The sequence below is a fragment of the Abramis brama genome (assembly GCF_963993115.1).
Source record: "Abramis brama genome assembly, chromosome: 16".
In the NCBI taxonomy this organism is placed as follows: domain Eukaryota; kingdom Metazoa; phylum Chordata; class Actinopteri; order Cypriniformes; family Leuciscidae; genus Abramis; species Abramis brama.
The window spans coordinates 2,523,781-2,545,056 of NC_139978.1; the positions used below are offsets into that span (position 1 = coordinate 2,523,781).

The 21,276-nt window shown below is 42.6% G+C and overlaps 1 protein-coding gene across 1 annotated transcript; it reads right to left on the minus strand.

The window, feature by feature from the left end:
- Positions 1 to 3,432: 3,432 nt before the first annotated feature.
- On the minus strand, positions 3,433 to 12,959 carry LOC311066098 (zinc-binding protein A33-like). Its single transcript, XM_084087095.1, has 6 exons — positions 12,328 to 12,959; positions 8,560 to 8,655; positions 8,115 to 8,345; positions 8,015 to 8,037; positions 7,815 to 7,933; positions 3,433 to 6,535 (listed from the first exon to the last, which is right to left on the minus strand). The coding sequence occupies exons 1-6, from the start codon at positions 12,727 to 12,729 to the stop codon at positions 6,036 to 6,038; spliced, it is 1,371 nt and encodes a 456-aa protein (XP_083943221.1). The 5' UTR covers positions 12,730 to 12,959; the 3' UTR covers positions 3,433 to 6,035.
- Between the last annotated feature and the right edge of the window lie 8,317 nt (positions 12,960 to 21,276).

The window sequence follows — 21,276 nt, forward strand, 5'->3', positions numbered from 1 at the left end:
CGCATGTTCACTTTGTCGATAACAAAACAGTGCAAAAAGTGGATGGAAACTTGGCTAATGCTTTTTTTTTTAAGGATGCCATCATCATACACTAGCCTGGCTAACGTCAGACCTCTTTCTCATTGAGACGTGGTCTGGGAACCACATGTGCATTTTCTCGTATTTGAGGCGTGGTTTACGAATGCACAGAGCCGTTTATTGGGCGCTACAAATGTCTATCAAATGCGCCTGCACGTAGCTCATAGCCAATCGTTTCAATTATACCAGATGACGTATGTAGAGCGACAGATATTCGATGAAGAAGAAGACGACGGGTCAGAGATTTATGTGTTGTTGTGTGAAATATGCAATTTATTCTGTTATGAGTAATGCCTCATAATATATAGGCTTCTAATAGGGTATTAAGTATTATTGTAACTTTGTGTAAGAAAAGTGTTGTATAAGAAAAACACTTTATAAGGTTTTTATAAGAAACCTTATATGATAACACAGTATAATGTTTTTATAAGAACCCTTATATGATAACACAGTATAATGTTTTTATAAGAAACCTTATTATATGGAAACAATGTAAAAGGTTTTTATAAGAAACCTTATTATGAAGAAAAGCACTATGAAGAGTTTTTATAAGAAACTCTTGAATCTGGTTTATAGAAACACTGAGACATGTTTTTATAATTTGTTTTATTGGTTTATATAAAAGACTCTGAGACATGTTTTGATAAATTGGTTTATTGGTTTATATAAAAGACACCACAACTGTTGTTTGTAGGCTAAAGTCATGTATTGAGAAAATGGTTTAGAAAAAAGAGACACTGCAATTGGTGATGTAAAGTCATTTATTGAGAAGATGATTTCATAAAGAAAAACAGACCACACTGAATGTTGTAAGCATTTATTAAGCATATGGCAAAGTAGAGAGGAATTGAAAATGTATTAGAAAGAGCTTTACCAAAGAAAGAAGAAAAATGCAAACATTACCGTCTATGTGTTGCGGACGAGACACAGAAGATACAGCGATGAAGAAAAGGTCCAGAAGGAGGAGGACGGAGAGACAAAGGCTTTATGACCAAGTCCTAGGGGGTTACCAGGAGAGGATGACCAATGAACAAGTTTTAGGGAGTTTCCAGGAGGAGATTCCTGAAGATGTCCAAAAGTTGATGGACTTTAAAAGAGCTGGAATGACATGTCCAGTCAGACGCTGATTCACCAAGCACGGCCTCTCCAGTGTTAGATGCCTTGCCATTGCGCCTCATGAAGATGAAAGCTTGTAAATTATTTGGTTTTGATTTACTTTTATTTTTATTTTATATATTAGTACCGTTTATGTAAACTAGTTAACCTGTATTTAATAAAAAATACATATAATTGAAATTAAGAAGCTCGAACTAAACCACAGAGCAGTCTTTCGACTGAATTGTTAGTATGGAAATTGATATACTTATTGTTTAGAACGAATTCGACTGACTTTACCTAACCTGAGAATAAACAAAATAAGGTAGAAGGTGTCTATATTTAAGACCCAAACAGGGGGTTAAATTAAGCACCATAAAACAGTGTACACCAGAGTCCTGCACGGGTGCGATTTTGTAAATCTGCACCCGCCCGTACCCGCAGTGCTTAAACCGCACCCGACCGGTTTTCCCACAGCAGCACTAATTAAAATCTGCACCCGACTCGCTTAGAATAGAACCGACACCCGACCCGCACCCGAAATAAAGTCACCTTCTATCAAATTATAGACACACTTACAAAAATGTTTATTGCCAGGTCATACAGAAGTTATTACACGACAATTAACACAAGGACAACTTCAGCCGAAGTTGTCAAAAGTACATGAAGAACATGGCAAACGTTACCACAAAACTGAGTAGCCTTATAACATTTTACCAATCAAACAGATGCGGCTACAACACTGTATCTGCCACGCAATTTCGTCTAGCCTACATCTGACAATTGTGGGTTCAAACACGCCCTGTACACCACACATACTGAACAGTGTTAATTTTGAAAAATACTGTTCGATAGAACTGCTTGGTTTGTTACCACAGTTATCTGTGCTTCCTCAGCGATGAAGTTCCACATTTGCGGCTATCCAACACGAAATGCAGCAAAGCCTTTCACAATATTTTCTTCAGATAACTCCAAATTTCTCCCACACACTGGACTTGATTTTTGATGACGTATTGTTGACAACTTTACAATCTCCACTAGCTATTGTTTTCTTCAACTCCTCAGCATCCATCTCGACAACTGCAGATCGCGCGCGCGGTTATGATGAATTTTTAAAAGTGAAAGTAGCCTAGGTAATGTTATAGATACCGGGAGGGCGTGGCGCGTGGGCACAAATAAACTGATGAGGATTTTAAATTATTTTATCAACTTGAATTACAGGCATATTTTTGTAGATGTGTTCCTAAAAATATGCATATATTTTTATGTTTGCATGTGATTGTTTTAAACCCGTGTTTAGACCTGTGTTTAGACCTGTGTTTCCCCCGTGTCCGACCCGACCCGCACCCGCATCCGACACAGTTGGATATTTTTCACCCGTTTCAGCAAAATTTGCGGGTCACCCGTCAGGTACCCGAACCCGTGCAGGACTCTAGTGTACACGATGGCGTTCAGCGACTATTGCCGTTTGTGCTGCATCGAACTTCGTGTCTGCTGTCATGTTGGATCCATAGATATAAACAAACTGCTTCGGTGTGTCGCATAGACGTCGTCATCGTCTTGCTGCTCCCTCCCCGTTCTGTGATTGGTTCCCTTTTTGAGGGGAAAATCTGGTCCATGGTATCCAGGCTACCTAGCAGCATGAATAAAATCGCGCTGAGCTCAAGGTAGCATGGGGAAACCCAGGCTTATCATACACACCATTTTATCTGTAAAAAGGTTTTTTTTTTAAACGCATATTCACTTTGTCGATAACAAAACAGCCCAAAAAGTGGATGGAAACTTGGCTAATGACACCTTCTTCACATAATTAAATAAATCCTCCAGCTGTGAAACATTAGGATGGTGAGCAAATCCCTTTTTTTAGCTGTTTCTTATTATTGTCGACTGTCATGTTGTAATGAAGCCATTGAGGTTTTGAGTCAGTTGCTCAGTTTGACCTCTAGATGTCAGTAAAGCTGCTCACAGGGACTGAGGACTGATTTTACATCAGCAAGTCTTTCTTGTTCAAGTTTTCTTATACTTCTATTTATTACTTTATTTTGGATCCTTTATATCTATTTCACTGGGGAAACATAAATAAACATTTTGGGTTCCCACTCATTTTGAGTGTAAAGTAGTGTTTCCATGACTTAAAACCTAATTATCATCCCAAACATCCTGAAAACATGAATGCTAAAATGGTCTCTAATCGGTCTAATTGTGTGAAGTGGAATATAAATGAAAACTTCTTGTTTAATTTTTTTTGTATTATTATTGAATGCCGTCACATACAAATAATAAACATGACAATAAATATTATACAAATAATAATAATAATAATAATAATTATACATTACAACAAATAGGAAAATAAAATAGTGTAATAAAAATACAAGTAAAAGAAAAATATAAAAAAATAAAATAAAATAATTTATAAATAATATAAAAAGAAAAGGAACAGGTATGAGATCATCATATAAATAGCATAAAAGCTTCACATAAAGACTTTACTGTTTTGTTTTACTATTTTTCAACCCAAGTACAGTAGTAACTCTATATATTTTCATTTCTATCTGAAATAACAAAAAGTTGGGTTTTCCTCTAGCCCATTTTTTATGTATATGGTATTTCCCCATAATTAAACAGAGATTAACAATAAGGCCACATTTGGTGGTAATATGGTATTAAAATAAAAATACATCTTTTTCAGAAAAGTAAACTTTCATCCCTAAGCTTTTACAAAGAAAACATTCCAAATCTACCCAAAACATTTTGCTATAAATGCAATTAAAAAAATAAGTGGACAACATTTTCTTTCTCAGTCCCACAGAAATCACATTTAACATCTATATCAGTACGAAACCTAAGAAAAGATTTTAACTGGGTACACCAGATGAAGTATTTTAAAATGTTCTCTCACCTTATTTGTTATGCAATATTTCTTAGGCAGCAACCATGCATATTTCCACTCAATGCACTCAACTTTACAATGCCAGTATGTTTTAGAAGATATTGGGCTGTATTCAGTTAGTAACTTCCTAAATAATTCCATCTTCTATCAGTAATAGTAACTACTTTAATTGCAACATCAGGTCTGAGACTCATAGTTTCCTTATTCACAATTCCTGTAAACCGACATTTTAAACCAGATGGTATAGAATTAAACACTATACAATATTCTTTTGGGATTATTGGAATATTATACCTTTAAAGAAATTCTACAAAGGTATACAGGTGCCCATTTTCATTAAATAACTGTTTAACAAATATGATGCCATTATCAACCATTATCAAGTTTTATGCTTAAACGTTATATACCTGTTATTCCAAATTATACATTTGTTTGGAGAAAAATTATGTTTATAGATAGCATCCATGAGAGTAGCACCTGCCTGTGAAAATGACTTAATCTAATGTGAATCTTACAAAAATATTTTCTACAAAACAAAAAGACTGCTTTTCTTTTCACTAAGTTTCTCATAACTCTAACATTAAGAGAAAAAACTGCGAGTGAACCCATACTCACAGAAGAACTTCAGAACAAAAGTTTACATCTCCAAACCCCCCTGCATAGCGTTAATGTTTACCTGGTAGCATACTGTAGGCATTTGTAAACACGAGTCAGAAATAAATGTCATTGGCTACTTCACAAAGACCTCCTTCCCGTCCACAAATGCTCTGGTCCCAACAAAATAAGCCCTCCTGCCTTCTTTTTGTGCAGCCTCAACACTTGGCCACAGCTGACTCCTGATTTCTTTATCAACTGCCGTTAGATCTTCAGCAAACCTCAACTTCTTTTCCTTCAAAAAGCTGCTTTTCTTTGCACTTTAAGTCACAGTAAGTCTCTAATTGCCTGGATCTGAACAGGAGAATCACAGCTCTTGGTTTCTGGGTCACATCAAGCCTCCTTCCCCAGGTGATGATGAACCACGTCACTCTCAGTAGCGAACTTTCCCTTTTCTTCTGGAAGCACTGCAGCGCAGATGTCCACGACCTTCTGTTTAATGTCTTCACCTTAACGTTCGTCGAGACCTTAAGGTTCTAGTGCCTTCTATATCTCTCCATTTCGCTCACTTTAGCTTCCAGATCCAGAATTTTCTTGCCGTGGGTACCACTCGATGTTTTCAGTCCAGTCAGATCTGCTTTGATGTCGTTAATCTCACGAGACAAGAATTCGGTGGATTTCTGGAGAGCCTCAATCCCGTTAGAGTTCTTTTAAATAATTTTCTCCAAACCGTCAGCTCTTTAGTTGATTTTTTCTGTCAGCATTCTGACAATGTTGTTTTGCAGGTCGAGGAGGGATGGATCGTTCTTTGATTTCTTTGAATCGGGATATGTGGAGCCGAATCAAGTTCGGTCAAACCTTTAGAAAGCAAAGTTTAATTATGCACCTCCACGACTTCCTGTTCAGCATCCATCCACCTCTTGAGTTTCTTTCTTGGAACTTTGTCTCTCTTTGCTTTTTCCAGCCATAGGCTTGCAGTGATGTTAATCAGCTTGCACGTTAATAGTGATTTAAACTTACTGATGAGATATATTCGCACCAAATACAGCTCAAAAGAGGAGTAAACAAGATTACTGAATTACTACTCGATCAAGTTAATATAGTTACCACAAAGGCGTGGAATTTGGAGAAGAAACTTTCTGACCACACAGATTTACATCCTCCACGATCGCCATCTTGCGCGCCCAGACTGCTAAACTTCTTGTTTATTGATCTGAGTGTTGCTGTAGTGCTGGATATTAGTCATGTGATCATCACGGCCCAATCACAGCCACCGTACTGATATTCAGATCTACAGCACTCTTACTCATGTGATATGGATTAAATATTGGAAACATGATGAAAGCAGGAAGATCCAGATCTACAGGAGTGACGTTTACTGACTATTGACTGGTAAGATCCTCAGAGAGGAAGAAGAACACCGGAAGAATGGAAAGAGTGTGTGAGTGAAGGTGGTTGTGAATGTGTGTAGATGTGTGTTAGTTACAGGATCAGAGAATGACACCGTTCCTCTGTCATAGTCCAGATTCACTCTCACACGATCAAGATCCTGATTAACACGAAAACCAGAACGGAAAGGCCGTCCGAACTGATCATACTCCACACTCCAGACATCAGTGTTGAAGAAAACACTTCCCTTCCTCCGGTTTGATGCTGTAGTTACTCCAAGAATCCACCATAAACTCTGTTTAACCTCCACATCCCAGCAGTGTGTTCCTGAGTTAAAACCCTCTGAACCCAGAACACAGAGATAACAGTCAAATCTCTCTGGATTATCAGGAGGAGGTTGATAGTTCCTGCTCCATCTCACACTGGTCAGATCATCAGACAGGACGAGACGTGGATTCGCAGTGTTTGGGTCCAGAATCACAGGAGCTGATGAGACACAATCAACAGATGCTTTTATTCTGATCTTCATATAATGATCAAGAGTGAACCCAACACAGATTATTATGAATTATGACACTCGTCCTGTTGATCAAACACATTTTCCTCTGATCACTGTCAGTGCTGTTATTAGTTTCACACTCGTTTTTATCATCAGCGTTTAACGGACATTACAAACATTAAATATGAGATTCAGACATTTGTGTCCATCAAGAGAAACTGATACTTTGGGAAAGTTAAATAACAATAAATCAATGAGATCTGTTGAGATTTATGCTGTAGATGAAGAACTGTAAGTGTGTGTCTGATCTTCAGCATCTGATCATCTTCATTTTATTGGCTCTTATAGTCTGTGTTTTGTTTTAAATTAGTTTACTATGACTGTCTGTTGGGTTTGACTTACAAATGTGAATCACCATCAACACTTCCTAGCCACGCCCTAGCAACCATTTTCGAGCACCCTAGCAACCCAAATCCAAAGAGGGATATCTTGTAATCTGAATGTCATAGAGGAGTTGCGGTTGGTTTATATCATTCATACTGGCAAGCAGCCTTTGAAGTAACATCATTGGCAGCTGCCAAGCCACTCCCTAGCAACTAAACAGAGTACCCTAGCAACTGTTCAGCAAGACCTATAATTCTGCACCAGAAAATCGTAGAGACATGCTGGTTGGCTCCTTTGACTAATGCTAGCAAACAGGACTTCCATCATGCTACACATGCTAGCAAAATAGCTATATGCCAATAGCGATTAGCTAAGTGGTAAAACTTGTCAACAATGCTAACTAAAATGCAGTAAGCATATGCAGAATGCTAATCATGTTAATCATATTAGAATCTTGCTAAAACATGCAAGAAACATGGTGATTGTGTTAGCATAATGCTAGCAACATGTTAATCTTGTTAGCATTTCGTTAAAAGTATGTTTCCAAAATGTTAAAACATGTTAGTATCATGCTAAAAACATGCTAATCGTGTTAACAACATGATAAATGTGTTAGCATCATGTAAGCAAAATGCTAATTGTGTTAGCATCTGCCTAGTTCAGAGTTTTGACTGCATTTTCTTCAGGAAATGTACATTCTAGTTATTATTGTTATTATTCTGAGACAAATTGTTTTTTTAATTGTAATCTCCTAACAAACACCAAACTCTTATCTATCTATCTATCTATCTATCTATCTATCTATCTATCTATGTCATGAAGAGCCTCTAATTCTCCACCCATCCATCATGTCCAGCTCAGATCTCCTGCTGTCAGACTCACTGTTTTGGACGATGTCCTGCATCTTCTTCCAGACTCTGAACGGCAGGTTGCCCAAGTATCGTGACACATGAATCAAAGCTCCAGAAGCCTTCTGTGGATACGGCTGTGAGCTCTGGACTCTGGAAGAACATTCAGGAGTCAGAATTGCAGTGGCTTTGGATCAGAACCAGAGAGACCAGAGACAGGAGCAGATCACTCACCTTTCCATTGAGACTGGAAACTCCTGCAGAACAAACACACCATTTATCATCAAGAACTCAATCAATCATCAATCAATCAACCAATGATCTGAAATCAGACCTTCAGAAAGCAGACGTCATTGGCTTTCATCATCTCCTCCATGTCTTTGATTGTGTGTGAAAGAGCTGAGATGTGTGTGTTCATCTCCTCCAGCTTCTCCTTCATCCTCTGCTTCTTCTGCTCCTCTTCCTCCCTCAGTGCAGTGACTGTAGCTTCTTCTTCATCTCTGAGAAACTGATGAAGCTTCTCAAACTGCTGTTTAATCTGACGCTCTGTGTGCTCAGCTTGAGACTGAAATCAAAGCACATTCACTTCAATCATCTCAATCGACACACATCATTAATATCCAAGATAAACTCGGATACCCGACATAAAACGGATCCAGAAGCAGATTGCTGCTAGTCATTTACAGAAATAATAAACTGGAATCTATTATATCAAATCATAACTGTATATAGTGATCCAACAGCTGTAATGAAAATGACTCTCGTTTCTGTTTCCTCACCTTGATGTGTTGAACTATTTTCTCAAACTCTGCTTTCATTTTTTCATTGCATTGAAGTTTCTTCTGTAAGGACTTCAGTGCTGTATTGAGCTCCTTCTAGAATTGGACAAAAATACATCAAAACACCAGATTACAGTGAAGAGAAGACAATACAGTGATATGATCATATAATGCAGTGGAAAAAATATTTGCCCCCATCCTGATTTTTTTGTTTTTGTGTACATCTCATACTAAATTGATTCAGAAGTGAAACCTGAGTAAACACAAAGTACAGTTTGTAAATGACAATGTTATTAATTGAAACAAAAAAGTTATCCGATACCAACTGGGCCGGCGTGAATATGTATTTGCCCCCGTAGTTACTAATTCCTCAGATCTATCAAACTGCATCTATAATGTAGCTCAGCTGGACTAAACACAACCAGTCCTGATCACTGCAGCCCTGTTCAATCAGATCAACACTGAATACTGAAGCCTGATTGGTTCACGTCTGTACGCCTGTACAGACAAATGGCTTTTCAGCCCGCCAAAACGGACGGGGCCGACTGCATATTTAAGTTCCACTGAAAACTATTTTCATCAAAAGTTTTCTCCTTCAAGTGTGAAGATCATCTCCTCGCTGTCTCCGAAGAGAAGAAGATAGGAGCCTTTCTGCTCGCAATTGAAACAAACCTCAAGCAGCGGATTAATGGCTCTTCAACACCACTATCCAACTCTTCAAGAGAAAAATATAATTATTAAAGGGGTGTCAGGTTTAGAGATTAATCGGACAGGTGAGTAGAATCAACAATAGTTTATTATAAACAGAAGCACGGAACCAGCAGATGTATTGTTGAGTTGATGATGGCAATGCAGTAATGATGATAGAACTTAGCTGGAGAAGTAATATGAATGTCTTTTGCAGTTGGAGGTAGACCAGGTTGAAGAACGGAAGATGAAGGAGATCAGCTGTAATGGCAGATGGTAAACGGGAACGCAGACTGAAGATGAGTATCGCAGGTAAGTAATTCAGGTAAGTCTAGGGAGTGAGTCTTGTGCGTCTAGGTAAAGACGAGACCAGACAGTGAAGTGAATTGATGGAAGTGGTGTTATATAGGGAGCTGATGATGATGAGGTGCAGGTGGGGTGAATCAATATTCAGGGGAGAGTGAATGAGTGGGCGGAGTGTGCAGATCTGGTGGAGTCATTCTTGTTTTTCTTTTTCTTTAGTGGCTGTTTAAGATCTGCAGTGTTACAAAGCTCAAAGTCTCAAACCCAAAGAGATATTCTTTGTAAAAGTTAAGGCTCAGCCACACCTTCCTATAATGCTTCATTCAAACACGCCGCCACAAACCTATGTCAGTGTGTGTGCGCAGAGTTTCATAACATCGCCCAGATGTATACGCAAATAAAGAAGGTGTAACTTTTATTCTCGCTGTATTATTGTTGCAACCGGTGCCGGCATGTCGTGGAGACGCTGTGAAACTACTTTGTTTGGCCTTCCAAAAGAGGACAAAATTAGAAAACAGTGGTTAAGCTTTACTTACAACACTGTTCCAGAAAAGTACAGTATAGAGTACGACCACAAATGCAGACATGGTTTTATGCTTACAAAGTGTTCTCCCCCCGTAGCGCGGTGCAACATGTAAAAAGACGGTATAAGTCATTATAATCAGTAATTATAATTATGATATGAATGAAATAAAACTTTACTAATCTGATATGTTCTGGTCCAGTCTCTCTGACAAAGTTCAGCCCGATCAGCTTGGCCCTCTGCATTTTCTGGATCAGATCCAGGCTCGAATTGATAAGTTAGTACGGTACTGACATTATCACCTGTCATTATTGCTTTGGGAGCTGATGTTCCAAATATGGTAAGGGGCGTGACATTTCTGTCACACGCTTAAGGTATTTTGGCCAATCACAATGCACTGGATCGCTGGCCAATCAGAGCACAAGCGCTTTTCATTACTATGAGCTTTGTAAAAATCGACACGTTTCAGAAAGGCAGGACATAGAGGAGCAACAATAAAATTATTAAATATTACAATAATGACTTTTTTGATCCTAAAACTACGTAAACACATTGCATTTAACCAAGTACACAAAATAATGTTCTTTTTAGAACTGTCATATGACCCCTTTAAAAGAGCAAATTTGATCGACATTTGTTGCAAAATGCCGTGCCACGAGTGTTGCTCCTGTAGGGCTCCCTGCTTCCCTCATCTGGAGCCCATGGCCCTCGGCTGAAAAACTAAAGCTGCCCATCCCTCTAAGCCGTGCAGAACTAGATCTGCCCTCGCGGACAGAGAGTATGCAGCGAATGGTCAAGCTGGATCTGCCCCTCATACAATGGTGGTTCTTCAAGTCTACCAGGCCAACCTTCTCTGCACCATGGATGAAACTGGTCTTGACCCGGCGGCCTTCAAAGAGCTGTGCAGCTGCAGCACGACTGACCTCACCCTGTATGCCACTAAGTCTACGGCCCAAGCGATTGGTCGTGCCATGGCCAATTTGGTCATCCTCGAGCACCACCTTTGGCCGAACCTGATGGTGTCAGAAATATTCAAACGGAGTTACTCACTCCAGTTCTCTTGCAGGCTCCCCTGCTTCAGAAGTGTGGCTAACACTTCAGTCTCGGACATCGACGCTCACATCCTCCGAGCTGAAGCACAAGCTCTGCTAGCGAAGGGCGACTCAGGGTTTTACAGCCACTTCTTCCTCGTTCCAAAGAAGGATGGCGGCCTCAGGATTATCCTCGATTTGAGATGTCTGAACCGCGCTCTGGTAAGACGGCCGTTCAGAATGCTAACTCTGAAACAAATCCTCTCACAGATCTGATTGGTTTTTATCAGTGGATCTGAAGGACACATACTTTAATATCCAAATAGCACCTCATCACAGTTCTTGAGATTCACGTTCCAAGGGGTGGCTTACCACCCTACAGTCCTACCATTCTGACTGTCTCTTGCTTCGCGCACTTTTATGATATTCGTGGATGCGGCCCTCTCCCCCTGAGACAGATGGGAGTTTGCATCTTGAATTACCTCAATGATTGGCTGTTTTTGGCCTAATCGAAGGCCTGATCACACAAAGATCTTTGCTCCTCACAACGGCCGACCTTTTGCCTCTCTCGCTAAAGACGCCCTTCTGCTGGCTCTGGCATCGGTCAAGCTAGTTGGTGATCTGCAAGCGTGTGGACGCATTCTGCCTCAAGTTTGGGCCTAATGACAGTTAGGTCCTCCTTAGACCAAGACAAGGCTATGTGCCTAAGATGCTTTCCACGGCCTTTAGAGCTCAGGTCATAAAGCTCTCTTCCGCTCTGCGCTAGTAGCACAGCGCTCTTGGATTGCGTTCCCCATAAGTGTCAGCTACTTATGCAAGGCGAATGAACAATTTCGAAAGGGAATGTTCCAGTTGCTAAGGTAACCCTGTTTCCCTGAGATAACGGGAATGAGTGTTTTCTAGACTCTAGTTTGTCATGCTACTGTACACAAGTCGACGCTGCCGCTCATCAGTAGAAAAATTTGGACGAAAGTGGCTTTCGGTGTGACTTAAATAGGCAGTCGGTCCCGCCCATTTTGGCGGACTAAAAAGCCATTTGTCTATGCAGACACGTGAACCAATCAGGCTTCAGTATTCAGGGAAAAACTAAGTTTACTCATTTACCTCAGTTACTGATGCAATGCTCATGATCTCAGGGAACTGAGGTTACGTTAGTATCAGAACGATCTGTGTTTATGACTCGTTATGGTTCTTTACATGTGAATCAAGAAACATTTGTCTTACCTTATATGATGAAACCACTTCACTGATGGGTCTGAATTTATGATTGTCATGTTGTTTTGAATCTCTGCACACTAAACACACAGGCTGTTTGTCCTCCAGACAGAAGAGTTTGAGTTTCTCACTGTGTAAACTGCAGATCTCCTCAGATCCTGATGAACGCCTCTCATTTCTCTCCTTCAGGAACGACTCACACAAGTTTTTTAACACAAGATTAACTGGAGGATGACTGTTTGAGGATCTTCTCCTGCAGACAGGACACTCCTGAGATTCCTTGGTTCTCCAGAACTGTTGAAGACACTCATTACAGAAACTGTGACTACATGTTAAAAGAACAGGAGCCTTGAAGATTTCACGACACACAGGACAAGAAAGTTCTTCTTTAGATACATTTAGTGAAGCCATTTTCACTGTTTGAGCTCCAGCAATCTAAACTTTACTTTCACTTTCTGAACGACAGTTTCAAAAACAAATCCCCATGAGAATCACAAAGATCAGAAACAAACTTGTTCAGAAACAAACTTCTCAAATTCTTCTGTAAAGTTTTTGTCTTCGTACTCCACTGATCGCTGATTCTTTATTGCTTTTGTCGAGACAAAGTCGGTATGGCAGAAAAGAGAAATAACAAGTCAGTCTCTTCCTGGTTAGCGTTGTAAGAGGGTGGAGCTTCTGATCAAGTTGGTGTGTTGAAATAAGTCAAAGAACAACATCAGGACTTCAAGTAAAATTTTAACAAAATGTATTAAAAATGACCTTTGAAACGTTAAGATATAGCGCTATAAAGCCTTGGATAAAACACAAAAGAACAATGAAAATATTCAAATATTAAAAATAAAATATCTTAAAACCCTTATACGTGTTTTTTATTTATTGCTCTTCTTTATTTGACAATACATGTGGCAATGTGACAAAAGTTTGTCTCTCAGGGATCACTTGTCAGCACATTTATTAATAGTTATGTAGTATTTCTTGTAAATTCTGAAAAATATACTCACTTAGCATTAACATTTCTTAACAAATATAATTTCAATATGCATTCCGTCACATCACTGTTTCTCTGACATTATGAATTACGAACCAGAATTATGTGTAATAAATGTGTGGAATGTGTGAGAGCTTTTAGTGATGAAAACACGACTGGAAACAGCAGCGGATTTACTGGCAGAAATAATACTGTGTTCAGTATGACACTAACCATCATGACATCAAGATATTATCTGTAATAAACCTTGGGAAACACAATAATGTCAGGATACGTTGTGTTTTCAATCACACAATGAAGAAGTAGAGCAGGAAACAGCATTTTAATAACAAAACTCAGGAGATCACATCCTGCCCGTTACGTCTCCCGTTCCCTCCTTCAGGGAACGAGGTTTACATCAGTAACCGAGACATTCCCTTTCAGTCGCTCACGTTCGACATAACGTCAATGTGACGACGTAATTGGGATCCCTTGGAAAACATCACAGTTGCTGCCACATCCAGTGCCCTACGCAAGACTCACAGACCCCCAACTGACTGTGGCCTGTGTAGAGGGAGTTCAACTGCTGTTCCGTTATACCCCACACAGTGGAACTCTTGGATAACACTGGGAAAGCGTGCCTTTCCAGGTGACGCTGCAGAGCCACAGCCTGCCCGAAGGGAGGTACCATGTGGAGAATACACATATTTACTGGCCGAAGGGGCAGTGCAACATATGGAATGTCACTGGGGTGGCTCCAACCGAAGGGGGAGGCTACACCGGACAGTGACGGCAGAGCAGACTCTGCCAAGGGAAAGACACAGGCTCACCACAGGGAGCAGGTCGTGGAAGAATACGCATATGGGATCGCCGCAGGGATCATACATATGGAACCCAGCCTAGCACAAGTTACACAAGTATACGAGCAGTGGGAGTGGCGCAGCAAGCCGACACTAGAGCGGGAACTTCAGTGTTACCGGCTAGTTGAAGCGAGCACACAGGAAGAAACCGGCTCAACACGTAGGCTATAAAACCTAGCGAACATTTTAGGTGTCGCCCAGCCCGCAGCTCTACAGATGTCTGTCAGTGAGGCGCCATGTGCCAGCGCCCAGGAAGAAGCGACACCCCTAGTGGAGTGGGCTCTCAACCCGGGCGGGCAGGGCACGCCTTGGGCTTCGTAAGCCAAGGTGATGCCATCCACTATCCAGTGGGCCATCCTCTGCTTGGAGACAGCCTTTCCCTTCTGCTGGCCTCCGTAACAGACGAAGAGCTGATCTGAGGTCCTGAAGCTTTGCGTTCTGTCTATGTACAGACACAGAGCACGAACGGGACAGAGAAAAGCCAGGGCTGGGTCTGCCTCCTCCGAAGGCAGCGCTTGTAGGTTCACCACCTGAGTGGTAGGAACCTTGGGCACGTATCCGGTCTGGGGTCTCAGGATCATGTGAGAGTTATCCGGGCCGAATTCTAGGCACGATTCGTCGACCAAAAATGCATGCAGGTCCCCTACCCTCTTGATAGAGGCCAATGCAACCAGGAGTACTGTCTTACAGGACAGGATTTTTAACTCAGCTGATTGCAGAGGCTCAAGGAGTGGTCTCTGAAGTGCCGAAATGACCAGAGACAAATCCCAAGAGGGTATAGAGAGTGGGCGAGGAGGATTCAGTCTCCTCGCTCCCCTCAGGAACCTGACGATCAGGTCGTGCTTTCCCAAAGACTTACCCTCAACTGCATTGTGATGTGCGGCAATTGCGGCAACATACACTTTAAGGGTGGAGGGAGACAGCCTTCGCTCCAGCCCTTCTTGCAGTAAGGAAAGCACGGCTCTGATCGAGCAAGATCGGGGGTTCTCTTCGTGAGAAAAACACCAGTCAACGAACAGGTTCCACTTAAATGCATAGAGGCGCCTCGTAGAGGAGGCTCTAGCAGAAGTGATGGTGTCAACTACCGCTTGGGGTAGGTCACCTAAAACCTCCACGTCCCGTCCAGGGACCAGACATGGAGTTTCCAGAGGTCTGGATGCGGGTGCCATATGGTGCCCCATCTCTGAGAGAGCAGGTCCTCTCTCAGAGGAATGGACCAGGGAGGGGCTGTTGCGAGGAGCACTAGTTCCGGGAACCAGGTCCGGTTGGGCCAATACGGCGCAACTAGCAAGACCTGCTCCTCGTCCTCCCTGACTTTGCACAAGGTCTGTGCAAGAAGGCTCACTGGGGGAAACGCATATTTGCGTAGGCTCCGGGGCCAGCTGTGTGCCAGAGCATCCGAGCCGAGGGTCCCCTTGGTCAGGGAATAAAACAACTAGCAGTGAGACGTGTCCGGGGCGGCAAACAGATGCGGAGTCACTTGGACCCGGCACGAGCCGCTCTGCCACACCCATCTCGGGACTCGATCGTGGAGCCCGTGTTGGAGCGGCCTCATATGAAGCAATCCGAGCGGTGTTACCGCAGCTGGAGATGCCATATGCCCCAGGAGCCTCTGAAAAAGTTTCAGTGGTGCCGCTGTTCTGCATCTGAGCATGCTCACGGTGAGGCGCTGTCATGTTGACCGAGTCCAACTCCATACCGAGAAAAGAGATCCTCTGGCCGGGGGTGAGTTTGCTCTTTTCCCAGTTGACCCGAAGCCCTAGGTGGCTGAGGTGACTGATCACCATGTCCCTGTGTTCGCACAACTGCTCTCTCGACTGGGCCAGAAGTCGTCGAGGTAGTTGAGAATGCACATAGGAGCAATGGCCGCCTCCGTGACTTTCGTGAAGACGCGGGGCGACAGGGTCAGTCCGAAGGGTAAGACCTTGTACTGATATGCCCATCTCTCGAACGCAAACCAATCTTGGGGATGGATGCACTTGAAAATGCGTTTCTGCTTAAGCATCTTGAACGGTAGCCTGTGAAGGGACCGGTTCAGGACTCGCAGGTCCAAGATTGGTCATAACCCACCACCTTTCTTGGGTACAATGAAGTACGGGCTGTAGAAGCCGGTCTTCATATCGGCTGGAGGGACCGGCTCGATCGCGTCCTTCGCCAGTAGGACTGCGATCTCTGCCCTGAGCACAAGGGCATTGTCCGCCAGAACACTTGAAAACGGGGGCGGCGGGCGAACTGAATCGCATAGCCGAGTCTGATAGTACGGATGAGCCAGCGAGACGTGGGTCAGTGGCGGAACAAAAAGAAAAGGAAACAAAAGATTCTCCGCCCGGCCATCCACCGGGGGAAGGAGTGGCGCGTTCGCCATCTCCTGAAGAGCAACTTGATCCACCTCTGAGCCGCCCATCTCAGGGTCGCTTGCACCGTCGCTTGCCTCCTGGTTTGGCAGCGGCCTGGACGGGCGGGGACGACTTCCTGCGGCTTGTTCCACGCTGAGGCCTAGGTGGTTGCTGCTGGGGCTTAGCGGGAGCGGAGGACACCACAGAAGGCCGACCTCGGCGCCGAGTAGACGGAGGGTCTGCGGCTGGCGGACAGGTGGGAGCAGCAGCGGTCCGCCGGGGCAGGATGTGTCGGATGGCCTCCGTCTGCTTCTGTGCGGCCGAGAACTGTTGGGCAAAGCTCTTGACCGCGTCACCTAACAACCAAACTTGGGAAAGAGGGGCATCCAGGAACCGATATTTATTGGTGTCCCTCATATCCACCAGGTTGAGCCAAAGGTGGCGCTCCTGGACCACCAAGGTGGACATCGCCTGACCGACTGAACATGCGGTTTCCTTCGTCGCCCGGAGGGCGAGGTCGGTTGCCACACGGAGCTCCCGGAGGAGTTCTGGGTCAGAACCACCCTCGTTCATGTCCATGAGCGCCTGGGCCTGGTGGACCTGCAAGAGCGCCATGGCATGGAGGGCGGAAGCAGCCTGTCCACAGGCCTTGTAAGCCCTCGCCATTAGACCGGACGAAAACTTACAGGCCTTGGACGGGAGGCGTGGATTACCCCGCCAAGAGGAGGCGGACGGCGGTCACAGTTACCCCTTCCACATACCCCTTAGCTGCCCCGCTGTCGAGGGGAGAGGAGCCACTAGGACGGCTTCTGGCACTATACGGTGCCTTCCACGTCCTAGAAAGCTCCTCATGTATGGCGTTATTTTCCTGTCAATTGTCGAGAGTGCATTATTGTAGCGCGAAAGTACATTAATATAGTGCGCAAGCGCGAATCTCTCTGCTCGCGCGCGGATTATAATGTGCCGAGTGCGAATCTCTCTGCTCGCGCGCGGGAACTGGGCGAGCGCGCTCAGATACACGCTGCTCTTGTAAGAATCTTCTCTGGGCTCTCTCAGAGAATATGCCTGCACTTAAAACGTGTTCAGTGCAATCGCGAATCTCTTCGCTTAGCGTGTATGTGCTTAGACTGTGTCCTGAGCGTACTCTTCTCTTCAATTTCTTTTTATTTTTTAAAGAAAGCAAAGCAGCATATATACATATATATATACATATAGCCTGTACATATGCTCATAAAAAATAAATAAAAAAAACAGAACAGAAAGCTGTAATGAAATAAATTAAAAAGTTGAAACAAGTTTATTGTCTTAAGAGCTTTAAGATTCTTAGATAACGAAATGTTTTGGATGTATTGTTGGACCTCTCTTCTAAAAACAATGAATAAGGGATTCTGCTGAGTGAATTTACTACGGTGAATGTGAAATTTTGCAAGGAACAATAATAGACTAATAATAAAATACTCATTAAATTTAGCTTTTTGTATATTAAAGAAACCAAACAGTACATCCTTAAAAAGCAAAGAGAAATCCGGAAGCACATTGCGCTTAATAAAATTAGAAAATTCAACCCAAAATAACTGTGTGTGAGGACAATCCCAGAAGATATGAAGAGCAGTTTCATCAGGGGCACCACAAAAAGAACAACTTGTGTTTATATCTGATTTAAACCTTTTCAAAAGCTACATTTAATGAGTATTTTATTATTAATCTATTATTGTTCCTTGCAAAATTTCACATTCACCGTAGTAAATTCACTCAGCAGAATCCCTTATTCATTGTTTTTAGAAGAGAGGTCCAACAATACATCCAAAGCATTTCGTTATCTAAGAATCTTAAAGCTCTTAAGATAATAAACTTGTTTCAACTTTTTAATTTATTTCATTAAAGCTTTCTGTTCTGTTTTTTTATTTTATTTTTTATGAGCATATGTACAGGCTATATGTATATATATATATGCTGCTTTGCTTTCTTTATTCCGTTGTATGTAATTTGTAAATTTTTGCTATGTAAGTTATATTTTTGATACCTTGGCATTAATAAAAAAATAAAAAAATAAAAAGAAATTGAAGAGAAGAGTACTTAGGCATGCGCGAACGCACGGGACACAGTCTAAGCACATACACGCTAAGCGAAGAGATTCGCGATTGCACTGAACACGTTTTAAGTGCAGGCATATTCTCTGAGTGAGCCCAGAGAAGATTCTTACAAGAGCAGCGTGTATCTGAGAGCGCGCGAGCAGAGAGATTCGCACTCGGCACATTATATTCCGTGAGCGAGCAGAGAGATTCGCGCTCGCGCATTATATTAATGTACTTTCGCACTACAATAATGCGCTCTCGACATTTGACAGGAAAATAACGCCATACTCATGCACCTCCGAAAAGAAAGGTAGAGAAACCAATCGTCCAACCGAGAAGTTTCGGGACGTCGTGGAGTGTTCCACGCAAGCCCAACCTTCTCGGCGGCCCGGGAAAGCATAGCTGTCCTTTCTGGATCGGTCTCAGACAACACTACACGCCCCGAGGGCGTGCAGGGCAGAATAAACGCTAGATCGGGGCATAGGCCAGGGGACTGCACCTCCCTTCAGGAAGGCGAGTCTTGATCTTAGTGCTGAGATAGTCATATTCCCGCAATGGGAACATGAACTATCCACAAAAGCTGCCTCAGCGTGTTGAATGCCCAAACACGAGAGGCAACTACTGTGGCCGTCTGCTGGCGCCAGGGAACGACGGCATCCAGAAACGCACAAGCGGAATGACATCTTGAAAAAAAAGCAGGGTCACGCTTGTGTTGCTCTTTTAGTGAAAACAAAAAATAGAAATAGAAATACTCTCTCAGTGTTGAGGCGCCCAGGGGTAGTGAAAGACAATGTGTGCGTGCGCCTGCTTCCTGTTTATACCCGCGCTGTGGGGCGGGGCGCGTGACGCGATTCACGCACGCCAACAATCATTGGCTCGTTCTGTAGACACTCAAAGTTGATAGGGCTCCCTGAAGTGATCCCAATTACGTCATCACGTAGACGTTACGTTGAACGTGAGCGACTGAAAGGGAACTAATGAGATAATTGATGAACACAGGTGAAACAGAATGACTAATCAATTAACACATGGAACGTAGTTCATGGAGTAGAGTAAAGCAAATTAGCTAAATATTATTTAATATAATAAAATAAATATTAATAATCAATTATAACTTGTAATAATTACTTATGAATATTTAGATCAGTTAATAGAATTAATTTAATGTAGTAAAATTAATATTACAATCAATCAACCTTTTCATCCCGTGAACACTCAGTGGTAATTGTTTATTAATTCTGAGAAATGTTCATTTCCGGAGGAGGGAAATATCTTTTTTGCTGTACAGTACTACTCAGAGCACGCAGCCACGCAGAGCAACCAGGAGAAGGGAGGAAGTTGGAAGAGTGGATGGTTGTCCATTCATTGATAGTAAATTTGCTGTATTCTTCTGAGTTGGAATGAAGAAATTACAGTCTGACTGTTGGGAGAGTGAAGGCATAGTAGGCTGTGGTCAAGGCCTGCCGGCACCCATAAGCCCCAGTGGGGGTCCCCACAGACATCAACCCGAAGCAGCAGTAGAAGCCAGAAGAAGAGAGCGCGAGTCACTGTGAATTTGTCTCTAATGAAGCCTGAGAAAAGTCCGACCTCTCCGGGTTTGCTCGACCAATGAAAAGGATGGAAGTTCCAAGCGGGAAAATTCCTCTGTTGGTGATTTATGGATCTTTGTTTCAAGTGTGTTCATTTGAATGTGCAGCTGGATTGATTGCTGATGAAGACACTATGAAAGATTTTTGTAGTACTAACATGTTGCGCAGCTATCGGCATATCATGTACACAATCATTTAGATCTTGAAAGTAACAATTTATACAGACCAAACATGGTATAGGTGAGGTTACATTGACTGTTGGTTCGATCATAACATACACAGTATCAAAAAATTTATAGAATTAAAAGACACTACACAAGACAGTAAATCATTCACACAATGTTATTTTGCATGTTTTGCAATGCATATTCATTTATAGATCAGCTCGTCTATAAATTAATGGAGGAAAGACTGTTTTAAGGTCTGTTTCTGTCTTTCCTATGGCCTCTGTCTTGACCACATGACCACATTTTTAACAGCAATTTACCCCATCAGTAACATTATATAATAACGTTTAGTTGTAAGTCATTGTAACGGTCACCAGCTGGAGTGCCTTTGAAAGCCACCAGAGGGCACTCCACACCAGACTATCATATTTCACTCACAAACTACATTTCCCAGAACTCACTGCCCGGACGCATCAGAACTCATTATCACATTCACCTGTGTCTTGTTATCTTGTTTAGTTCACCCCATATAAGCCTGGTTCACCCCTTCACTCACTGCGAAGTTTTGTATGTTGTTGCACTGCATCTCTGAGCATTTCCTTTGTTGTCGTTGTTCCTGGTTCCTTATTCCTGATCTCTGCCTGTGTCCCGGTTTTCCTGTTTTCTGCCTCACCCTCTGGATTTGTCTGTTTGTAGAAAGCCTGCCTATGTATGAACTTTGCCTGGATTTTGACTACGATTCTGTATAACCCTTTAAATAAAACTGCATTTGGATCCTCAACCTTCGTATCTCGGAGCAGTACGTAACAGAAAACTTCGCCAAACTTAGATCCAGCAGCCGAGAATTTACCAACATGAGTCCAGTAGCACAAATTATGCGTCTCCGTCAAGGAGATCGATCAATGGAGGATTATGTGATCGACTTTTTGGAGCTGGCTCACCTGACCTGTATGGAAGAGGTATG

Bases quoted from the DNA above. Each gene is read 5' to 3' on its own strand.
- LOC311066098 (XM_084087095.1), bottom strand. From the start codon at position 12,729: ATGGCTTCACTAAATGTATCTAAAGAAGAACTTTCTTGTCCTGTGTGT. The intron at 8,038-8,114 runs GTCTGATTTCAG...TTTGTTCTGCAG, and splicing joins ATGACGTCTGCTTTCTGAAG to GAGTTTCCAGTCTCAATGGA. The intron at 6,536-7,814 runs GTGAGTCTGACA...GTGTCTCATCAG, and splicing joins GCAGGACATCGTCCAAAACA to CTCCTGTGATTCTGGACCCA.